This window comes from Humulus lupulus, unplaced genomic scaffold (assembly GCF_963169125.1).
Source record: "Humulus lupulus unplaced genomic scaffold, drHumLupu1.1 SCAFFOLD_29, whole genome shotgun sequence".
Taxonomy (NCBI): Eukaryota; Viridiplantae; Streptophyta; class Magnoliopsida; order Rosales; family Cannabaceae; genus Humulus; species Humulus lupulus.
In genome coordinates this window covers 103,815-129,594 of record NW_026908861.1, presented here as the reverse complement: position 1 = coordinate 129,594, position 25,780 = coordinate 103,815, and the positions used below count along the sequence as shown (strand labels likewise).

Genomic DNA, 25,780 nt, shown 5'->3' with positions numbered 1-25,780 from the left:
TCTTTATACAGGAAAAAAATGGTGACAGAGGTTCAGAGGTCACAGCTTGAGAGGCAGAGTCAACAACAGAGTGAGGGATCTCTTAATGTATCTGGCGTTGATTCGTCCCCGGTCGATCAATACGAGATACTAAGTAAAGTATTCGGGGAGAGATCTGACTACCAAAGAGGAGTGGGTTATAGGGTGAAAGGGAAGGCAAGAAAGACAATCTCCAGCTCTACAGATCAAAGTCAGTCCCAAGCAAATACTGCTGCTACGCCTAATGAAGATATGGCTACTATGGCTTTGATGATGAAGGCAATACGTGAGACGATTCAGAAGGTGGTACCTGAGCAATCCAGTAATCTGTATGACCCATGGTTTGACAGTTTTCAGCAGAGGTATTTGCCACCACAATCTGAAGTTGATTCGTCTTCTCAGAGTAAAACCGCCCATCCTGACCTTCATACACCGCCACAGCAGCAGTACGAGTCTCCTTCACAGTATCCGCCACAGTAGCAGTACCAGCCTCCTCCACCGTATCTGCCACATGTGTCGTCGCAACAACCTCCTCAATATCCAAACCAATACATTTTTGGACGCTCTTCCCAGTCTACTCCACTATATTTTAGCCTTACCGATTTTCAAGGAGGATCGATGCAACATCCGCTACCTAATGTTAGGTATGGGGAGGTTGGAGGTTCGTCGCAGCAGCCATATGTGAGATATGGTGAGTTTGGGGGCGGGTCGCAGCCACAGCCTCGAGATCAGTTTGGGGACCTCACGCTCGGACGATCTTCACAGCAGTCTTATATTCCTTCACTGCCATAGCCGTCGCCCTCACAACCACACCAAAGTGTTGAAGACGAGGACAATTTCAATATTAATCTTAATGATTTTATTTAGTTATTAGTTTATGTATTTTGATTAAATTAATACTGCATTTATTTTTAATGATAATAGCGATATTAGCTAGTTTGATAAATATTAAAACTATTTACATTAATTTTAATGTTAGTTATGTTTAAATTAATTAAATGATTATTTTGTTAGATTTTATTATGAATTATTTTTAAAAATAATTTAATATAATAAATATTAATTTATTTCAAATTTTTTTTAAATTATATTTTAAAAACATTAATAGCGACGGACCCTGCAGCTAATAATAATGCATCTGGCACAGTTATTAGCGGCGGGACCCGCTACTAATATCTGCCGCTAATAATATACTATTAGCGGCGGGTGTGTCAGTCCGCTGCTACTAATCATTAATAACGACAAATAATTTGAGGCAGGTCATTAGCGGCGAACCGCTGCCGCTAATACGTATCAACGGCGAATCTAACAACTATTAGCGGCGGAGGACCCCGCCGCTAACGACCTCAATTCTTGTAGTGAATTGTGTATCAAGAACAATTAGAAGAAGAGTTACAAACCTAGAGATATCTGAATTACAAATGCTCTCAAAACGAGAAAACTTTTCTCTCTAGTTCGATCTACTAAGATCTTAACAAAATGGGTGTATATAGCTCTAATAAAAAGGTCAGCCATATCAGCAAAACACACCAGAGCTTATTTGCTTAATATAAACTCAGATATGACGAGACATTCAAAATGCATGTTAAGACATCTGAAAGTTCAGACCTTATTAATGTGAGGCAACACTTCTCAATAATCTCCACCTTTGCTTCTTATTAATAGTGAATCCGGCTAATGCACCCTTTTATCACTTGTGATTAATCAGGTTTAAGTTTTAGCAAGTCCAAAGTCTCTTGGAACTTTATAACTAAAATAACTTTAGCAAATTTCTCTGCTGGATTTGTTTCAATATCAATCTTCTCCGCTTCAATCAACTCCTTGGAGATGATATCCCTTATAAAATGAAGTCTAACATCCACATGTTTCATCCTCTCATAAAACATGCTATTCTTAGACAAATGAATAGCACTTTGGGAGTCACAAAATACAACAGTCTTACCTTGCTCAAATCCAAGTTCACTAGCCAACCGTTTAAGCCAAGGTCCAAAACTGGTTTGGACACTTCTGCTATGGGACAAAGTATTAAACATGTATTCAAAGTTAGTCTTGACCTTACCAGGTATGAGTACTATACCATTGGTACTTATCTTCCTAATAAAGATAGGTATGTCCCTGATAACACCTCTATTGATGGTTGGGCTGGTTTGAGATATGATTATGGAAATTTCTATGCCTCAAAGACATTTTATGATCCTCTTAAGATGAGAAGGATTTTGTGGGGTTGGGCCAATGAGTCTGATACTAGGGATGATGATGTAGCTAAAGGATGGGCTGGAACCCAGGTATATATATAGATATTTACATATTGAATCTCACTAGATATAAGAGTTAATTTATACTTTTTTATCTTGTGCCATTAATATATATTTTTTCTTTTCACTAGTTAATCCCAAGGACAGTGTGGCTTGATATCCTAATGGAAAACAATTGTTACAATAGCCTATTGAAGAGATTGAAACCTTAAGAGATCAAAAGGTTGAAATAAACACTCTGAAACTTCAGAAAGGAGATGTTTTTTAAATCAAAGGAATAATTGCGGCCCATGTATGACAAAAATCATTGTTATTATTATTTCATAATTTTTTGAAAATTTGAAAGTTTTTTCTCTATCGGCAAAATGACTTATTTTTTTTAAAATTATTTTGCATTCTAACCTAGTTTTAAAAATTCTTTGCAAAATGATCTCTCATGATTTAGATATAGCTAGTCGAAAAATTTAGACAAGGTCAAATTTTAGACAAGCCATTTTGCAAAAAATTAAAAAAAATAGGTCAAAGTGCAAAATCATAAAAAAAAATCATTTTCACAAATTTCTCATTAATTATATATATTTGTTTGTTACAGGCTGATGTAGATGTTGTATTTTCATTCCCAAGTTTGGCCAAAGCTGAGAAATTAGACTTAAGTTGGGATAATGTAGAAGATCTCTGTGCACAAAAAGGATCACAAGTTGAAGGTGGTATTGGACCATTTGGACTACTTACATTAGCTTCTGAAAACCTAGAGGAATATACTCCTGTGTTCTTCAGAATATTTAGAGGACCAGAAAACAATGTAGTTCTTATGTGCTCTGATGCATCAAGGTTTGTTTTTCAAATCACATTTATTATTAATTATAATAATTATGCATATAATTATTTTAATATTTGTTTTGGTTGATTTTGGTATGCAGCTCTTCTTTATCACCTGGCTTATATAAGCCATCATTTGCTGGATTTGTAGATGTTGATATAACTGATAATAAACTTTCTCTTATAAGTTTGGTAAGTTACTAGTTACACCAATATATTTTAGTGAGATTGTTTTAATTAGCTTAATTTTAATACATTAGTTAGGGTTTCTTTGCAAAATAATGACCTATTTTTTAAAGTCATTTTGCACTTTAGCCTAATTTTAATAATTTTTTGCATCTAATAAAAAAATTTAGACAACTGGTTGAATTTTAGACAGATGTCATTTTACAAAAAATTTATCAGAAGTAGGTCAGAGTGCAAAATCACTTAAAAAATAAGCTATTTTCACCAATTTCTCTATAATTGTTGTATATTTTTGAATTGTGTGTATGCAGGTTGATCATTCTGTTGTTGAAAGCTTTGGAGAAAAGGGAAAAACATGTATCACATCCGGAGTTTATCCAAGTTTGGCAATTGGAAATGATGCACATTTGTATGTGTTTAACAATGGAAGTGAGACTGTGACTATAGAGAATCTTCATGCATGGAGTATGAAACGATCAATAGTCATGAACTAAAATTTAGAAATAAGTATTTTATTAGAAAATTTAGTTTCAGTCTTACTTTTTTTCTTTTTCGGATTTTAGCAGTTTCAGATGTTTATTTCTATTTTTTTAGCTTTAGATTTACTATTGGTTTTTGGTGAATTTCTATCCATTAATAATGGCTAGCTTTAGTTAATAAACAGTTTGATTTCATTTTCTCAAATATATTTCGTTACACAATAATTAGCAAATTTCGTTAAATAAAAAAATGAATATTAATTAACAATTTTAAAATTTTAAGTAAAAATAAAAGAGACTAACTAAATTTGGGTACTACATGCAACGTTTTGAACAAAAGCCTTTCATCTATTCAATGAATCATTGAAAAGTATATAACAATGAAGATACAAAACTAGTTCCTAATCTTAAGCCATTCTATTATTTATATATATATATATATATATTACATTAGATGACACCAACTGAGTCAATTAACTCAGCCAACTATGACAACTTCTTTTTATAAATTTTATGAACAATGAAGAGCAATATTTAGCTAATCAATGACCATTCTCTCGACCATGATAAACATCTACATATTTCATCTTTTAATAAAATATGCTATTCTTAGACAAATGAATAGCACTTTAGAAGTCACAAAATACAACAGTCTTACCTTGCTCAAATCCAAGTTCACTAGCTAACCGTTTAAGCCAAATTATTTCTTTTTACAACTTCAATTAAGGCAATGATTAATATCTTTTAAAGCATATGCATTGAATAATATTTTATAAAATATTTAATTGAAATGAATTTTTTTACATATATTTTGATGGTTTATTATTATTATTCATATTATATAAATTTAAGAAAATTTCCAAACCCATCTGCTCGTTCACAAATTTCTCTAAAGAGGAATGTGTCAGTAGTGTAATAACTTTCACTGTGTCAAGTTCAAATGGTATAAATATATATATATATATATATATTTATATATGCCTAGTCTATACACTTTTGATCTCATTGATCTGAATTTATCTTTAAAGTTCAAGGTACACATTTAGCCAAATCAACGTAAAAAAAACTCAACTAACAAAATGATACATTTATTTATTTCTTACATAAGTGTTTTACTAGAAAGAAAAAAAAAAAAGAAATACAAAAGAGAATATATATAGCTTGGCAAATTCAAATGATCACATAAATCTGAAAGAAAATTTACTGAACAATCACTAAATCTTTATTCTTCTTTTCTAGTTCTCGGGAACAGTTCTCCAAAAATAAATCTGTGACAACAAAGATGAAATACATTAATATTTCATCAATTAATTATATTTTAAGAAAATACAAAAGAATTAGGATCATTATTTGAATAATAAGTGGAATACAGTAAATTTAACTAGTTAGTTGAATCATTATGTACATATTTTATAATAAAAAAAAGAAAACAAAAGTACTAACCATTTAGCATTGAAGTATCTCTTCAATTTAGAAACTCTAATGCTAATCATCACATAAAGCCAATCTCCAAATGTATTCAAGCACCTCGAAGATAGGCAAGTCTCCAATAAGAATGAGTAGTTTCGGTACAAAGCTCCACAAACTCCAATAAAACCAAAAGCAAATCCAACTTCAAGTCCAATGTAAAACCATAACATGTCAAACCGTTCTTGAGCTAAGTCTGAATGAGGATTATCCTTGAAAGCTATATGATCACCAGGGCATTCAGATAGAGGAGCTCCACATAATCCATCATTTTCAACATATGAAGAAGAATTAAAGCTTTGTAATTGAATACCAGTGGGGATTCTTCCCGACAAATGATTATATGACAGGTTCAAATATTCCAAAAATGATAATTCTCCCAAGCCAATAGGAATTTTTCCAGTAAAATTGTTATGAGACAGATCTAGTGATTCTAGTTTGCTCAAATTCCCAATTTTCTGAGGTATGGCTCCATTCAAATTATTCCGTGACAAGTTCAATTGAACTAGTTCCAAAAGATTTGTTAGCTCCATAGGAATCTCTCCAGTCAATCTATTACTTGAAAAGTCAATCACTCTCAACAAACCCAAAATATCTTCATATTCATACTCCTTTCCTTTCCAAGTTACCAATGCCTTCATGTCATATAACAATGTAGTACTACTGGAATCACTTTCCCAGGATATGCCAATTTGAACTTTCTTTGCAAATTGAAGTAGAAAAGATGGTATAGCTCCATATATATTGTCAATTATAGAATATATATTGTCAACCATAGAAGTGAAGTTATTTATACACGATGGTATAGCTCCATATATATTGTTTCGGGAAATGTCTAATATCCGAATTCCTTGAAGATGGCATAGACACGATGGAATTCTCTCCAACATCAAGAAATACCAATTGAGTGCAATTCTTCATGGATGATGGTAAAGTTCCCGACAAATTATTATTTCTCAAAATAAGAGTGTGAATTTTATAAAGAGAAGCAATTGAGTTCGGGATCACTCCAGACAATCTATTATTGTTCAAATTGAGAATTTTCAAATTTTGTAGACGAAACCAACAATCTGGAAGGCTTCCAAATATTTGGTTATTAGAAAGATCTAGAATCCGCACTGTCCCATTAAATGAATTGCAAAAGAGAGGGTCAAATTCTAAGAGAGTGTTATTTGAAAGATTCAACTCATTCGCTTTGAAAAGAGAATTTAGAGGGACATGGCCATGGAATTGGTTGGAGCTTAAATCCACAAAAGCAAACTTATTAGATTCCAATAGAATGTCTGGGAAGGTGTTGTTGATAAGATTGAAAGATAAATTCAAATATTCTAAATTGGAAGTTAGATTGAGAAACCATTGATCAGGAATGACATCAGATATTCCAGAACTAGATAAATCAATATATGAAATATTTGACTGTGTCTGAAGCCAAAAAGGAAATTGTGGTCCTATCATGCAAGATCTCAAATTGATATGTTGGAGTTGAAAAGGAGAAACCCATGTGATATTCATTTTCAAAGTTAAAGAGTTGGAAGATAAGTCAAGGTGTTTCAATTTGGAGAGTTTCTCAAGGTGTGTTTCAGAGACAAATCCAATGAAAGAATTCTTGGAAATGTCTAATAACTCAAGACTAGAGAGCTTGCCGATACTCTCTGGTAAAGTATCACTGAACTTATTGTCTGATACATCCAACTCTCTCAAGTGCAAAAATCTTGACAAATCTCTGGGCAGTGGTCCAATTAGACTACTCTGAAACAAATTAAGAATTTCTAACGACCTGTTATTGCAATCAAGGAGGCTTTCCAAGATATCAATGATGGTGGAATTGAATTCATTATAGGACAAATGTAATTCTTGAAGCCTGCAAAGACTCCCTATAGATTTCGGCACTTCCCCATCAAATCCATTCAAATATAAATGCCTTAGATATTTCAAATTGCCAAAAGAATCTGGAAGATGACTGCCTTTGATATTGAAATTATTATAATACAGAGAGAGATCAACAAGATTATTGCTCAAATTAAGCAAGCGAGAAACTGTTGTAGAGCCAAATGTACTACCATAGACATCGAGAGTTGTGATAGAATTGGTAGAGTTTGTGATATGAGAAAAAGAGGAATCATCTAGCTCTGGAAATTGACAATAAGATAGCTCTAAGGTTGATAAGGAGGGAGCTGTTTTAAATGAATGAAACCAGTCTTTGGCTTTGCTGAAGTTTGTATCACCCAGTTTAAAGATTCTTAGATAAGAGATATGAGAAAGCCATTTGAAACTATTAGCAGTCAAACCACTAATAGAGTGACTAAGGTCAAGAATACGCAACTTGGTCAGGTTTCCAAGTTCTGAAGGAATATTTCCAGTTATATAATTTCCTGAAAAATCAAGATATTTGAGATTTGTGAAGGCTCCTATAAACTTTGGAATTTTAGTGAAGTTATTGTAACTAAGATTCAAATACTCCAAATATTGGAGCTGGACCAAAGAGGCACTAATTTCACCGGAAATAGGATACAAAATACCATCAATAAAAGAATCAAGATGAAGCATGATAATATGATTGGTCAAGTTATCGCACCTGATTCCTTTCCATGTGCAGCAATCTTTGTTGTTGCTTGTCCAAGATTGTAAGAGGTTATGAGGATCTTCAAGGCCTTGTTTGAAGGTGAGAAGAGCTTGTCTCTCTGTTTCGATACAGTAGTTTTGAACTTGATGAGAAACCCCAGATGCATGCGTAGTACTACCCAAAACAACATGACTAGTAGTGCTGGCTAGCAAGAGCAGAAGCATTACAATCATCATATTGAGAATTCAAAGTGATTAATAGTTATATTATAAGCAATGACTGAATGCCTCACATTGATCTAACTATACATATATATATATATAGAGAGAAAATAAATAAATAAATACAAATTTATATTTGTATCTCTCCTTATATTTATCACTGCCCACCCACACACATTAAATGACAACGTGTTATTTGGTTTAGAAATTTTACAAAGGAAGATTCAACGATTATTTAAGGCTTGAAAGTAATATGTGATTGATTGAAGCTTGAAATTTAAAAATTCGATTAATCTTTTTTTTCAATTATTTCTGATGTTTACAATTATTTTAAATTCTTTTCCGAACTCCAAAATATTGATTAAAGAAAATTGTTATTAGTATTCAAAATTATATGTGAAGTTTCTTATATATATTTTTTGTTATATAACAAATTCAAAGAGTAATTTTTTTTAATAAAATATATAAGCCGATCAAGTATTCAGATAAAATACAAAGCCAAACTAGTATTTTTATTTATTATAAAGACAACATAAGACATGGTTATATTACCTAATTATATATATTATTTAAGAAATAAATATATATATATATTTGATTTTATATGTGTATAAGTCAATCCCTTATATATATATATATTTTTTAGAAAAAAAATTTTAGAACCTAAAATGGTAGGTTCGGGTTCAAACGGGGAAGACTACAAGTAAGATATAGGGTTTCCATATATTATAAATTGGGGGTTTCCAAGTACAGCAAGTGTTAAAAGGATTAGTATATTATAAACTCATTACTATTTTAAAACTGTGCAACTTTTATCAACTGTCCAATGGAAAGGCAGAAGATAACAGCCGTAAATTTGCGGGCGTTTCGTACGCCCGCACCAAAGCCATCCCCTATATTTATATATGCCTAGTCTATACACTTTTGATCTCATTGATTATCTTTAAAGTTCAAGGTACACATTTAGCCAAATCAACGTCAAAAAAACTCAACTAACAAAATGATACATTTATTTATTTCTTACATAAGTGTTTTACTAGAAAGAAAAAAAAAAGAAATACAAAAGAGAATATATATAGCTTGGCAAATTCAAATGATCACATAAATATGAAAGAAAATTTACTGAACAATCACTAAATTTTTATTCTTTCTTTTCTAGTTCTCCAAGATGAGATCTCCAAAAATAAATCTGTGACAACAAAGATGAAATACATTAATATTTCATCAATTAATTATATTTTAAGAAAATACAAAAGAATTAGGATCATTATTTGAATAATAAGTGGAATCCAGTAAATTTAACTAGTTAGTTGAATCATTATGTACATATTTTACAATAAAAAAAAGAAAACAAAATTACTAACCATTTAGCATTGAAGTATCTCTTCAATTTAGAAACTCTAACTCTTATCATCACATAAAGCTAATCTTCAAATTTATTCAAGCATCGAAAATAAGCAAGTCTCCGATAAAAATTTAGTAACGAAGCTCCACAAATTCCAATAAAACCAAGAGCAAATCCAAATTCAAGACCAATGAAAAACCATGACATATCAAACCATTCTTGATCAAGTTCATTGTAGAATTTATTGTCATGATTTCTAGAAGTTGAATGATCTCCAGGGCATCCAGTCAAAAGAGGAAGTCCACATAATCCAAAATTTTCAACATATGAAGAAGCATTGAAACTTTGCAATTGAGTACCTGTGGGGATCTTTCCTGACAAATGATTAAATGATAGATTCAAGTATGCCAAGAAAGATAATTCTGCCAAGCCCGTATGAATTTTTCCACTAAAATTGTTATGAGACAAATCTAGTGATTCTAGTCGACTTAAATTCCCAATGTTCTGAGGTATGACTCCACCCAAACTATTTCTTGACAAGTTCAGCTGATTTAGTCTCACAAGATAAGTCAACTCCATAGGAATTTCTCCAATCAATTTATTACTTGAAAGGTCAATGACTCTAAATAAATCCAAATTTTGTATATGCTCATATCCCTTTTCTTTCCATATTACCGACGTGTCAAATGATCCAATTGTATAAATCCTGATTTTAACATCCTAAATTATTTCAAAATTAAAAAAAAAAATTGCGGGAGATCCCCTGTTACTACATTATAAATCCACATGTGAAAAATAAAATAAAATTGCAACATGACTTAAAATATTAAACGTATTTATAGATAATGATGAAAAACAATCACTTCAAAAGTGATACCTATACATAAATATATAACATGTATACATATTTTAAAAATTTATAATAATTATATATATAATCAAATTTTTATTCTCAAATAATTATATATAAATTATTTTTAGTTAGATTTAACATTTTTTAATTATTTTATAAAACCGTCAATTTTAAAATCATTTAAATAAAGTAAATAAATAAATTTTTTTTAGTAAAGTCATGTAAATAAGGTAAATAAATTAAAACAATTAAATAAATAATAAATGAGTCATAATAATTTATCATTATATATATATTAAAATTTCATATTAAAGTATTTAAATTGTTGTATCATTTCCAAAACTATAACAAAAAATTATGCTGATATTGATTTTAAATATTGACTTATTATATGTTTGTATGGTACTTCAACATGTTATACATACGGATCCCAATTTAATTACCATTAAAATTGAGGCACTACATAAAATTCATTTAGCCAGAGGTATTGAAAATGATTTGACCAACAGAAGGGTATATTTAATTATTTATTTTATATAACATATTTTACCATAAAGGTATCTTTCACTCAAGGAAAAACAGAAATACAAGTTAAAATCGTGCTGTAAATTAAATTGTACTAGCTGAAAACAATCAATACCAACAAATTTATATAAATATGTAACTATATATTTTGTGAACAAGTACACTTCATCTTCATTCTTCTCTTCTTGAGTCCTCTCATTCAACAAAAGTATATAGACAGCACCACAGATTTCCAAGACTTGATCTCCATATGAAGTATCTAAATATGTTGTCATAAGTATCAATTTTATTGGCAGAAAAGATTTAACTAGTAATTTAGAGAAACAACAATCATTATTAACAGATCTAGTAAAACAAAAATACTAACCTTTTAGCTTTGAAGGCATCTCTTCAATTTAGAAATTCTAATGCTAATCATCACATAAAGCCAATCTCCAAATGTATTCAAGCACCTCGAAGATAGGCAAGTCTCCAATAAGAATGAGTAGTTTCGGTACAAAGCTCCACAAACTCCAATAAAACCAAAAGCAAATCCAACTTCAAGTCCAATGTAAAACCATGACATGTCAAACCGTTCTTGATCTAAGTCTGAATGAGGATTATCCTTGAAAGCTATATGATCACCAGGGCATTCAGAGAGAGGAGCTCCACATAGTCCATCATTTTCAACATATGAATAAGCATTGAAGCTTTGTAATTGAGTACCAGTAGGGATTCTTCCTGACAAATGATTATATGACAGGTTCAAATATTCCAAAAATGATAATTCTCCCAAGCCAATAGGAATTTTTCCAGTAAAATTGTTATGAGACAGATCTAGTGATTCGAGTTTGCTCAAGTTCTCAATTTTCTGAGGTATGGCTCCACTCAAATTATTCCAAAACAAGTTCAATTGAACTAGTCCCAAAAGATTTGTCAGCTCCCTAGGAATCTCTCCAGTCAATCTATTACTTGAAAAGTCAATCACTCTCAACAAACCCAAAATCTCTTGATATTCATACTCCTTTCCTTTCCAAGTTACCAATGCCTTCATGTCATATGACGTTACATAACTACTACTGGAGTCACTGTGCCAGGGTATGTCAATTTGAACATGCTTTTCAAAAAAGTCATCTTCCTTAATTATCTCAACCATAGAAGTGAAGTTATTTATACATGATGGTATAGCTCCATATATATTGTTTCGGGAAATGTCTAATATCCGAATTTGTTGAAGATGGCATAGACTCAATGGAATTGTTCCATGAAAATGATTAGACTTGAGATGCAAGATAACCAAACCTGTTAGTGTTTCCCCAATCCACATTGGTATAGTTCCTTCCAAGTTGTTCTCTCCAACATCAAGAAATACCAATTGAGTGCAATTCTTTATCGATGATGGTAAAGTTCCCGACAAGTTATTATTTCTCAAAATAAGTGTGTGAATTTTATAAAGAGAAGCAATTGAGTTCGGGATCACTCCAGACAATCTATTATTGTTCAAATAGAGAACTTCCAAATTTTGTAGACGAAACCAACAATCTGGAAGGCTTCCAAATATTTGGTTATTAGAAAGATCTAGAAACTGCACTGTCCCATTAAATGAGGTGCAAAAGAGAGGGTCAAATTCTATGAGAGTATTATTTGAAAGATTCAACTCATTCACTTTGAAAAGAGAATTTAGAGGGACATGGCCATGGAATTGGTTGGAGCTTAAATCCACCGAAGCAAAGTTAATAGCAGATTCCAATAGAATGTCTGGCAGGGTGCTGTTGATAAGATTGGAAGATAAATTCAAATCTTCTAAATTGGAAGTCATATTGAAAAACCATTCAGGAATGACATCAGATATTCCAGAACTAGATAAATCAATTTGTGAAATATTTGACTGTGTTTGAAGCCAAGAAGGAAACTGTGGTCCTATCATGCAAGATCTCAAATTGATATATTGGAGTTGAAAAGGAGGAACCCATGTGGTATTCATTTTCAAAGTTAAAGAGTTGGAAGATAAGTCAAGGTGTTTCAATTTGGAGAGTTTCTCAAGGTGTGTTTCAGAGACAAATCCAATGAAAGAATTATTGGAAATGTCTAATAACTCAAGACTAGTGAGCTTGCCGATACTCTCTGGTAAAGTGTCACTGAACTTATTGTCTGATACATACAACTCTCTCAAGTGCAAAAATCTTGACAAATCTCTAGGCAGTGGTCCAATTAGTCTATTCTGAGACAAATTAAGAATTTCTAACGAGTTGTTATTGCAATCAAGGAGGCTTTCCAAGATATCAATGATGGTGGAATTGAATTCATTATAAGACAAATCTAATTCTTGAAGCTCGCAAAGATTCGCCATCGATTTCGGTACTTTCCCTTCAAATTCATTGGATTGCAAGAAACAACGCCTAAGGGATTTCAAATTTGCAAAAGAATCTGGAAGATGATTGCCTTTGATATTGAAATTATTATCAAACAGAGAGAGATCAACAAGATTATTGCTCAAATTAAGCAAGCGAGAAACTGTTGTAGACCCAAATGTACTACCAGAGACATCGAGAGTTGTGATAGAATTGGTAGAGTTTGTGATATGAGAAAAAGAGGAATCATCTAGCTCTGGAAATTCACAATCATGTAGGTGTAAGGTTGATAAGGAGGGAGCTGTTTTAAATGAATGAAACCAGTCTTTGGCTTTGCTGAAGTTTGTATCACCCAGTTTAAAGATTCTTAGATAAGAGATATGAGAAAGCCATTTGAAACTATTAGCAGTCAAACCACTAATAGAGTGACTAAGGTCAAGAATACGCAACTTGGTCAGGTTTCCAAGTTCTGAAGGAATATTTCCAGTTATATAATTTCCTGAAAAATCAAGATATTTGAGATTTGTGAAGGCTCCTATAAACTTTGGAATTTTAGTGAAGTTATTGTAACTAAGATTCAAATACTCCAAATATTGGAGCTGGACCAAAGAGGCACTAATTTCACCGGAAATAGGATACAAAATACCATCAATAAAAGAATCAAGATGAAGCATGATAATATGATTGGTCAAGTTATCGCACCTGATTCCTTTCCATGTGCAGCAATCTTTGTTGTTGCTTGTCCAAGATTGTAAGAGGTTATGAGGATCTTCAAGGCCTTGTTTGAAGGTGAGAAGAGCTTGTCTCTCTGTTTCGATACAGTAGTTTTGAACTTGATGAGAAACCCCAGATGCATGCGTAGTACTACCCAAAACAACATGACTAGTAGTGCTGGCTAGCAAGAGCAGAAGCATTACAATCATCATATTGAGAATTCAAAGTGATTAATAGTTATATTATAAGCAATGACTGAATGCCTCACATTGATCTAACTATACATATATATATATAGAGAGAAAATAAATAAATAAATACAAATTTATATTTGTATCTCTCCTTATATTTATCACTGCCCACCCACACACATTAAATGACAACGTGTTATTTGGTTTAGAAATTTTACAAAGGAAGATTCAACGATTATTTAAGGCTTGAAAGTAATGTGTGATTGATTGAAGCTTGAAATTTAAAAATTCGATTAATCTTTTTTTTCAATTATTTCTGATGTTTACAATTATTTTAAATTCTTTTCCGAACTCCAAAATATTGATTAAAGAAAATTGTTATTAGTATTCAAAATTATATGTGAAGTTTCTTATATATATTTTTTGTTATATAACAAATTCAAAGAGTAATTTTTTTTAATAAATTAACTAAAACATCTTGTAATTTTAGCTATGAACATATATTTATTTTCTAGATATAAGTGTCTTTTTCTTTTAAGATAAGTTATATTCCAATATTCAAAATTATGAAACAAATAAAAGTATTAAACTTCCAGCGTGTTGCTTGGTTTTAAGAGGGTAAGCTGCTTCACCTCTCATTTTCTTCTATTTATTTTGGAAAAAAATATATATCATTTTAGATAATATCCCAAACTTCTAGCGTGTTGCTTGGGTTTCAAAATAAGTCAACATCATTTACATTAAATTTTAATTACAAATAAAATAATTTCACATTAATTAAGATGGTTTAGGATGTTTTTATGACTTAACAAGTCATTTATTCATTTAAAAAAAAATAAAAATAAAGTGACAATAAGGAAAAATCAAATATTAAGCTACATATATAACTAAGGTTTTAGTTTCTTATGTATCAGTTTATTGGATAATATAATAATTTCAATTACAAGTAAAATAATTTTACATTAAGATGGTGTAGGATGTTTTACTAAAATGTCATCATATTATAAATTTAGATCTGTATTGAACTTTTTTCCCTTTTCTTTTTTATTATTTATTGAAAGGGACAAATTTGTGCTTTAATATATATATTCCATTGTCAACCGTGTTCTACTAAAAATAAATCCCACTATATTTATATATATATAAGTTATTAAGTAGTTTGAAGTAGTCACACTTCAATTATTTAATATTTCAGCGTGTTGCTTGGTGTCAAGGCAAGTCAATATCTTTTACATTATATATGGTGAGTATATTTTTGTCTATTATTTATTTAAAAAAAAGGTTATTTAAAAAAAATTATATATATATTTTTTTGTCTCTATTATTGTTACGACTAAAATAACATTTAGTCACAAAACTTTTATTACACTAAACCAATTTTGGTGCTTGAAGTTAGGAAGGACAATATTCAAATCAATTCAATTACACTGAATCAATCAAATTCAATAAAATGACAAAAAAATGGATATCCAATTACAATTGGAATGGATTTGAATAAATAGATTGGATTAAATTTGAATAAATGGATTGGATAGGGATGTAAACGGGGCGGGGCGAGGTTGGGAATGACTCCCCCATCCCCACCCTTCCTCGAGGTCGGGGTCCCATGGGGTACCTGTTTAAAAAATGATTATTTTTTTTCTAAAATTGATAAAATAAATTAAGATAGTTAATACTTTTTAATATAAAATAATTAAAAAAATAATAAATTATACCAACAAGAAATATATGTTTTAATATAAATTATTTTATTATATATTTTTAGTAATATTTATATTAAAAAATAAATTATTATAAAATTACAATGTAAACAGGGTGAGTTTGGGACGGGGGTCATGTCCCCCACGGGGACCCTATCCCGCGGATTAAGTTGACATCCCTAGATCGGATGTCGGATGACATTGTCAAAATCTAATTAAAAACTGATCCAATCCAATTACATATAATATATATTAACAAATCTAAAATTGTTTTTATTTCATTAAACACTACAAGAAAAATATTTTTTAGCGGCAACAATATTAGCGATGACATAAAGTCGCCCCTGATATTTCAAATATTATCGACGACAACGAAAATTCCCTGCTAATAATATATTATCAGGTATTTTTTGTAATTTACTATATTATTAGCGGCGATATGTCGCCCCTACTAAATTAAAAAAAAAAACCTAGATTAACGCGTGAATTTTCCCATCAATTTTTTCACTTGATTATTAGCGGCGACTTTTTCACCCGACGCTACCCGGCCGCCCGACGCTGCCACCTCGACGACACCCTGGAGTCGCCACCTCGACATCGCCTCGGATCGAGCTGCTACCCCACCCCACGCGGGTATGTGTGTTTTTTTAGAGGGCGAAAACATACTACTAATAAGAGTGAGTGGGTAAATTGACTAATTATTTACTATAATGAATAACAAAAGTAATAAGAGGGTAAATTGACTAATTTACTTATGGTTTTCAATTTACTTATTTATCCCATCTATTAAATATGATCTAATAGTGTGGCTCATTCACATCCTAAATTAGCTCTCTCAATAAGAACATTTCCAATAGAGTGTCAAATTAGTGATGCATTGCTAAAATATAGCTCACTTTATAAAAGAGTTGCTCCAATAGTGTGCCAAAAGATGTGCTAAATTTGGCACATGCTAAAAGTTGGGCAAAATTGAACACACAATATATTATTTTGTATCATCATAAATGATATACTTTTTTATTTAATGTCATTTTTATTATTTTCGTATTATTTTTATCTATCAGTATTAAATGCTATACTTTTAATCTTATTATTTTATTATTATCTTATACTGTTAACAATAAAATATAAAGAAAAATTATTACTTTTTTGTATATTTTCAATATATATCAAATGAATATTAATGAAAGATTAATTTTTACATCATTTTTTTTACAATTATACATTGTAGCATAATATTAAAAATTGTGCTAAATATATCTCATATTGATTTTTTGTGTTAAATATTGCACAATATTTACATCTTCAGTTAAAAATAGTGTAAAAGATGAACATGTATAATGATCTGGGTATCACAGTACAGTTATAACTTCTATATTATGGCATGCCAATTATCAATAATCTTTGCCGGGCCTTTTTATTTTATTTTATTTAATTTTAACTACATATATATATATATATTTATAGAAAAAAGCAAATAACTAACAAAAAACAAAATCATTGTCTATTTGTGGTTCTCCTTGACTGATCACGCCCACCACGCACCAAACAACGCACCAATTTTGGTTCACTCACATGAGTGAGAAAATTCAAAAAAGGAAGATTAATTCAACGTTCATTTAATGCTTGAAAATAAAATAATGTGATGCCTTCAATTTTCACCTATTTCTCTTAATAAATTGATTCAATTCAGCTGTCAAAAGTTGTATCTCTAATTATATTAATATATTTGGCTTTTTTTTTTTAACCAATTCTAATTATATTAATTAATAATGTGATGCCTTCAATTTTCACCTATTTCTCTTAATAAATTTTTGTTTGTTGTTTCAGTTAATTAATATTATAATATAAGTATATTAAAATATTAGTTTCAAATTAGTAATCTTTATAAAAATTTGTGAGTTAGTATCCAATCTTTTTTTGGTGAGAAAAATGCCCACTCTACTAAAGTTGTTAACTGTTGACTGAGTAATGTAATTGGTTTATTCATAATATTTTTTAAAATGTTATTTAAATTGATTTTAAAAAATAAAAAATTAATTAAAATACATTTAAAATTTAACAAAAGAAAATATATATTCAAACCAATTCAATATAGAAATAATAAAAAGTCTTCAAATAATTAAAAACTAAATATATATTTTCTTTTTCTTGATGGTTCTTCATCTTCTAGGCATTTTAGCTTCTTCAAGTGCTTGGCATAAAAAAAAGGCAGAAGAATCAAGAGCAGAAGAAAAGGCAGTACTTCGAAGACTTCAACTATATATAGTTAAATTTTGATACACAATGAGCATTACATTTTTTTATTTGTTATTTTGATACTAATTAATACAATTTTTTAATCAAAATCTTTTTTACTTTTTATTTAATCATTTAAAGTAAGTTAATTTTGCACTTTGTGTAATGGAATAAAATTACAAAATTTGGGCCAAGTATAATATTGACTCATTTTTTTTTAATGTCAAATTGGATATAAAATTTATCCCATCCATTAAATATGATCTAATAGTGTGGCTCATTTTCACTTGCTAAATTAGCTCTCTCAATAAAAGTATTTTCAATGGAGTGTCAAATTAGTGATGCATTGCTAAAATATAACTCACTTTACTAAATTTGACACATGCTAAAAGTTGGGCCAAATTAGACACAATATATTATGGTGCATATTTTGCATAACCATAAATATTACACTTTTTATTTAATGTCATTTTTATTATTTTAGTATTATCTTTATCTACTAGCATTAAATATTATACTTTTAATTTAATTATTTTATTATTATCTTATACTATATCAACAAGGGTTTATACCTTTTTGGACCCTGTGTTTTGTCTTATTACCTGTTTAGACCTTATATTTTGACAAATTATTTTTTTGATCCTATGTTTTGTAAAATAGTTAAAATAGAACCATAAACTCAATTTTGATGAAGAAAAAATTGAATATAACAATACAGTTTTTAAGCATAATGATTTTATTTTTGTTCTGAATTGTTAGTTTGGTAAATTATTTGTGATTTTAGTTGAGAAAACATTAACCAAAATCGAGTTTAGGGTTCTATTTTAACTATTTTACAAAACATATGGTCCAAAAAGTAATTTATCAAAACACAGAGTCCAAACAGGTAATGAAACAAAACACATGATCCAAAAAGGTATAAACTCTATCAACAATAATATAGAAAGACAATTTTTTTTTTATATTTTCAATATATATCAAATGAGCATTAAAGATTATTTTTTACATCATTTTTTACAATTGTGCATTGTAGCATAAAATTAAAAATTATATTAAATATATCTCAAGTTAATTTTTTGTGTCAAATATTGCACAATATTTACATTTCCCTTAAAATAATATCATTTTTTAATGTAAAAACAATTAACCAAATTAGATGTATGGTAGCTATCGTTGGAAATTTTGTAAACAGGAGTCAAATGTAATATTTGACTTAGACATGGAAAACATGTGAATTTATTAAATGTCACCCACTGTTGACTAAGTTTGTCACATTTGAATATTGAATTTATTTTCTGAAATTTAATCACTAGCTCAACCAGCTTTTTCTGCCATTATCTGCCTCTCTTATCCTAAAGGACCACAACACATAAATAAAATGCCCAATTTCAATTTTTAATTTAAAAAAAATAAAAAAATCCAAACAAATGGGTCTGTTCCTAGTTATGGAAGCATCAACCTCATATCCCTTCGCTATAAACCTACAGCTTTTAAATAAGGGATTTTGCTCGTTTAATATCCTATGTTTTGACAAGATACCTGTTGAGTCTAGTGTATATCATGGTTAGTTGATGTTTTAGGCAGTCTTTTATGTTATTTTTATTTCATTTAGTGTGGTTTTACGCTTTTGTTTGTTTTACAGTTTTAGTGAATAAAAAGGAAAATTTGAATACTTGGAGGAAATTTGTTCAAAAAGAGAAGAAAAACCCAAGTTTCGGTGTTGTTTTCAATAAAGGATGGATCTCGGCATGATTTGACGAAATTGGTGATTTTTCAGGTTTAAAAATGCATGACTTGAAAAATTCCTTAAGGGCCGCGACTTGAGCAATTTAGAGCTGCGGCCAGCCTCTTCACAAAATCTTTGTTTTGGAGTCGAGACTTGGGCCGCGTCATGGCTAAGGAGGGTCGTGGACAGAGCTAAATCCCATAAATTAAAGGCACGGGCCGCGGCCTAGAGGTGCAAATTCTCATAAATTAAGGACATGGGCCGCAGCATGGTGCAAGTAGAGCCGCGACTTGCCTCTTTTAAAAATGAAAAGAAAATTAGGTTTTATAAGAGGAGAAAATGAAAAACATAAAAAAGATAGAGAGAGGAATAGGAGATAGTTTTGGCCACTGAAAAGCTTGGAGAACACTCAAGGAGGATTCTCAATTGTTTGTTATTCATCTATTTATTTATGTTGTTCTTGAATTCATTTGTGATTAGAATGACAATTATGAACTAATTTTCTGTTTAGGGCTGTTAATTGAATCACTTGAATCTTTATTATGAACTTATGCAATTATCATTTCTTCTTCATCTTCTTTTCAATTCCTTACAATTTGTGCTTGTTGATTGATTATTGATTGGCCATCTATAGTCATTATCTTTATGTTTTTGAATCAAAATCTGAGAAGTGCGATTTGAATTTTCCTTGATTGTTCAAGACAAAATTATATATGAGAACAAATACAATAAATCAAAACAAAAGCATAAACGCAAAACACCAAGATTACTTAGCTCATTACACAAAAGCAATGTGTTTTTGCTATCAGCATCCAAAACAAGGCAAAGCGGGAAAATTCAAAGTGGAAAATTCAACGTACATTTAAGGCTTAAAAAAATTTAATGCCTACATCTAATTATTAAAGTTGAAAAGTCAAAATTTTGTAAGAAAAAAAAACTAATGTGTTACAAAGTTTGAAGATACAAATTTGTAACTGATTTCGCAATTCTAAAATATATTATATTTGGACACACACATGTGTTCAATTTTGAAACTATCAATAATATATTATAAGGTGTGACAAATTACATTTGTATGAAAAATCACATTTATTACATTATTTAATATAACATTATATTATATGAAATAATATAACAGTTTACAAAATGTTTAAATATAATTATTTGAATAATTAGGATAAATTTGTGATGTGAATACTTATGGGGGATAGAGAATGGGTATTGTTACAATTATTTAACGGAATATTCTTATATTAACAGTAGATACAAGAAAATGGACTCTTTACTTACACCTATATGTGTAAGTAAAATTTAGTTACGTGTAAGTAAAACTATTTACTTACACATAAAATAAGTGTAGAGATGTGTAAGTAATATTGTGTAGGTAAAAGTTTTGCTTACACATAATTATATGAGTAGCTAAAGGCTTACATAATTATAAGATGATGTGGCAATGACGTAATTGATTACGTGTCAATGAAATTCTTGTGACGTGGAGATGACATGTCAATGATGTGGTCGGTGACATGGCTAAGGATGTGGCGATGACATGTCAATGATGTGGTCGGTGACATGGCTAAGGATGTGGCGATGACATGTCATTGCCATGTGTCAAAACAAAACAGTGACACGTGTGAGAATTTCATGTGTAAGTAAATATTTATTATGTGTATAGAAAATGTAAATTATGTGTAAGTAAAACATAAATATATGTTGACAAAATACTTTCATATGTAAATAAAACTTAAATTATGTGTAAGTAATAAGATATGTAAGTAAAAAAAATGTGTAAGTAAAAGATGTTTAAATTTTATTGAATTTAATATTGAAATAATTTTGAAATAGATCAAAATAACTAACAATATCTTATTATTGTTTAAAAAAGCTAACAATATTTTTTTATAAAATGGCTCATCCGATTAATCTCTAAAACACTACATATAAGAGTAATTTATAGAATACAAACTAATAATAAGCCATCAAGGGAACCAGTAGAATACAAAGACTAAGGGTCTGTTTGTTATAGTAGTTTAGGTGAGTGGGAATGGTAAAGTGGTTAACAATACTTTGTTTGGTATACTTTTTAGATTAATTAAAATTGGGAAAGTAAACTCCGGTCTTTCTTTTATAGGGTAAAGTAAAAACATTATGAAGAGTGGGTTTTGAATGCTTAGGAATCCAATTCTCTCTTTCTCCTTCTCTCATCACCTTTTCAAAGGTGAGAACTTTTTTTTTCTTCTTCATCAACGATTCCATCTGTTTCAAAAAAAAAAATTCTCATCTTTTTTTTGCTCAACAACATTTGTGGCTTCTATTCCTCAAGATCTGGTTGATTTAAAAAAAAATCAGCATATTTAGGTGAGTTGATTTCTTTTTTTTTTTCTTTCTAAATCTGTGAAATTTGTAGAGAATATATATATATATGGTATATGTTTGATTTTTTTTTCTGGCGATCTGTGATTTTTTTTCAAGAAATACAAAATTTGTTAAGACTATATATATACATATATATACTCATATGTACAGTGGTGTGGAGTTTTCTTTCTCCCGTTTGCCATTCTTCTCGCCGACGTCCATCTCTTTCCTCGTCGTCGGCGTCGTAGCTATTCGATCTCACTTGGAACTGAACCACGCTAAGAATCTGATCTGAGAGGGTTTTTCTCTTTTCAGTCCTTAAAATCTTCAATGAAGCATTATGCCATGAACTTGTGACCAGGAAACAGAGAGTGTTCCTTTAATTCATTTGCTTGATGATTATCATTACCAAAGCAATGAAGCATTATGAGTTGCTAATTATTGTTGCTGTTAATGTTATTAATTAATAAGGCATAAGCATAAAAGGAAAAGTGAGATAAAGAGCATTATTAGTAGATAGTAGCAGTTAGCACTCATTTATATTCTATCATTATATTAACTTAATTATACTTAACATCCATTGAAAGGCAAATGCAATGACTTTGTCTATCTTTGATACAAAATAGGGGTTATTATATAAATATACATATTGTTATTATTTATCTGTTCAATATTTATTGTGGATTTATATGCATACAAGGTGTTTGTTCAAATATTTCACATAAATTTTTTATTATAACTATTAAAACTAATGATGATAAAACAAAAAATATTAATTGAATGAATTTTTAATTTATTTTATTTTATCTACACAAATAAGATATTGCCAATCAATCACTCCTTTTAGCATATTGTGTGTAGTGTAGATTTTATCCAATCTTTCAATCAAAACAGGCACATGCATATTGCCCAATAAAAATCACACACACACACATATATATATATGAGTTAGTGTGTGAGCATTGTATTAGGCTTTTCTTCTATATATAGGCTTTTTTACAAGTATTTTGATTCTTCTATAGATCCATTGATTGATGTATTGACTGATACAGTAAAGCAATTTACTACCTTGCAAGCTAAAAATGGTGAGAACATGAAAAGACTTGCTGATTGTTTTCAATTTGAGGCTGATGGTGCTGCTAGAAGGATGTCACTTTTTGATGAACTTAAAAAGGTTGATGGGCTAACAAATGAAAAACGAGTTACTTGTGGAAGAATTCTTGTCCAAAATCAAGCTAATACTGACTACTTCTTCAATTTAGATGAAGAATTCAAGCTTGGATTTCTTTTGGGGCTGCTAGAATGATTCTGAACAAGCTGACTATGGGCTACGTATATGAAATTTTTTGTGTAGCATTTTGTCATATTCATTTTGAATTACTTTGCGAAATGAATGGTGTGTTAGCTAGGACACTTTTTGTATAGCACTTTATCATACTTGCACATGCTTTAGAAACTACTTTGCCAAATGAATGACGGCCTAGCTAGGAAATATTTTGTGATTCATTTTGTTATATGTATGGTTTGGGTGAACTATATGTTATAAAGTACCTTTATGAATGACGTTTGGTAGGTTGTTATGAAATATCACAAGTTATTATTTTGTTTATATATATATATAAATATATATATACTTTGGGTGTAGTCTTATATCATCAACTGTATAATATCAGTGTTTACAGTAACTAACTTTATATAAATAAACATGGAATACGACTTTTATAAAAATAAAAAGTTATCATTAGATTAAATAATGTATTTTATAATATTGTAAAAATAAAATTTAATCTTACTATTATATTGTAATGACCCACTAATCTAGACTAATTGGACCATTATCGAAACTATACATAAAACTTATATTTTTACGAAAATACCATAATTTATTGAGTAACTTAAAAATAAGAGTTATTTACAAATAAACAGAATACTAAGAAGGATTTTGGGATCCCATTGTCTTTAAAACAAAACAAGATTTAAAATAAAAGACATTACATAATAATGCGGAAAATACACATAAAAACCATAAAAACATAAAAGGAGACTATATCCTCGAATCGAATAACGCTCGGCCCCTTGACTCCATTCATCATCGATACACATTCTCCAAGCGTCACAAATCTTTCCGCCTCTAAACTTATTTTCCTGCACATAAACAGAAAGGAGTGAGCCTAATGCCCAGTAAGGAAAATCTAACACAAAGTCACATACATAATTTCATAAGAAAACATAAAGACTTAACATAATACATATAACATACACTTATTATAATGGCCATTATTACTTGGGGTCCCATAGACTAAACAAGCATATGCCCATGGGATTAGTGGGGTCCTACTAGCTAAGTAGGTCATATGCCCATAACCCATTTGGGGTCTTGTTAGTCATATGGGTCATATGCCCAAGCCTACAAGCATACACATATACATATCATAACACTTTTAATAACATAAAACATATAGATAACATAATCACATAACATGTTGATTCTAGCCTATTTCCTTACCAAAGTTACCGAGATTATGGACTGAGTTGGGATTGTTGGAACACTCCTAAAACCATAAGAAAGAGTAAGTCTAAAGAAAGGAGATGAAATGAAAGAGATGGAAAGACTAAACCATAGAAAACATACTTACCGACTTATATGCTTAAAAGCTTGGATTCCCTAACCAAAATAAGAATAAGGTTAGGGGACTGAGTAGAAGGTTTTGAGAAAGGAAATAACATAAAAATACAGAAAAGAACTAGAGTTTTGGGTTTACCTCAAAGATTGCAAGATCAATCTAACATCCACCGAAATACTATAGCACTCACTTACTTCCCAAAGTGTTTGATAAGCTTATGATGTTTAAGCTTATAGTTTTTCCCCAAACCAAGTGTTTACACTCTTACACTCACTTAACACTAGCAGCCTCTGAACTTAGAGCAAATGGTGAATAATGGCTGGGTACTAGGTCCTATTTATAGAGTTTGGGAATGAAAATATCTTGATTTTACTTGAATAAAAATAATGGCTTTTTAGGTGAAAATCATTTGAATAATCGTTCAGCAGAGGCTGAAGACTCGTTCAGAAGATGCTGGACTGTTGAAGGAGTTTGAATGGCTGAAGGGAAAAGAATTCAAATGTATTTGAATTCATGCTGGTGGAGGCGATATATCGCCCCCTATAGGCGATATATCGCCTGGACCTTTGTTCCCGAGGCGACCGTGCATCGATTCGTGTTTTCCGTATCTACGTGCTGCGATATATCGCCCCCTATAGCTGCGATATATCGGCATACGCTGAATATTTAAACACGAATTTACACATTTTTAGCTGAGTTTGAATGGAGTAAACAGCCTTGACTAAGCCCTCAACGTGCTCAAAGCTGCTGACTGACCCTATACATTCAAACTTTTACCCTTATTTAATTTAATCCTCAAAAATACTAAATCCTTAATTACCATTCAAAACATGTGCTTAAAATCCTATTGGTTGATGTCTAAACCTTATAATATAATAATATAATCCTTAATATCAGACACATTAATCAAACCTTAGGTTATACTTAATATTCTTAAACTATAGGTTAAACTTAGAAAATCTATAAGTACTACTATGAGTGTCCAAATAACTCCCGGTCTGAACCAAAAATCCAAAGTAACAATGATAACACTAAACATACTATAATACTACTAAACAATTAGCTAAGTAAAGTTCTTGGACTCTACAATTCTCCCCTACTAAAAAGAATTTCGTCCTCGAAATTTACTTACCAAATAATTCCGGATACCGGCTCTGCATGTCCTCTTCCA

At 30.3% G+C, this 25,780-nt stretch overlaps 3 protein-coding genes and 1 pseudogene across 3 annotated transcripts; 1 reads left to right on the top strand and 3 right to left on the bottom strand.

Moving 5' to 3' along the window:
* The first annotated feature begins 1,919 nt into the window (after window positions 1-1,919).
* Window positions 1,920-3,953, top strand: LOC133812422 (beta-fructofuranosidase, insoluble isoenzyme 1-like; annotated as a pseudogene).
* Window positions 3,954-4,751: 798 nt separating this feature from the next.
* On the bottom strand, window positions 4,752-8,110 carry LOC133812407 (receptor-like protein EIX2). Its single transcript, XM_062246306.1, is given in 3 exon segments — window positions 4,752-5,025; window positions 5,201-6,009; window positions 6,011-8,110. Coding segments are annotated over 3 exon segments (2,823 nt in total). The 5' UTR covers window positions 8,024-8,110; the 3' UTR covers window positions 4,752-5,024.
* Window positions 8,111-9,431: 1,321 nt separating this feature from the next.
* On the bottom strand, window positions 9,432-9,932 carry LOC133812421 (receptor-like protein 35). Its single transcript, XM_062246315.1, has one exon. The coding sequence runs from the start codon at window positions 9,930-9,932 to the stop codon at window positions 9,432-9,434; it is 501 nt and encodes a 166-aa protein (XP_062102299.1).
* Window positions 9,933-10,691: 759 nt separating this feature from the next.
* On the bottom strand, window positions 10,692-13,917 carry LOC133812420 (receptor-like protein EIX2). Its single transcript, XM_062246314.1, has 3 exons — window positions 13,764-13,917; window positions 11,099-13,560; window positions 10,692-10,990 (listed from the first exon to the last, which is right to left on the bottom strand). Exons 1-2 carry the CDS (start codon window positions 13,915-13,917, stop codon window positions 11,102-11,104), a joined length of 2,613 nt encoding a protein of 870 aa, XP_062102298.1. The 3' UTR covers window positions 10,692-10,990; window positions 11,099-11,101.
* Window positions 13,918-25,780: the final 11,863 nt, after the last annotated feature.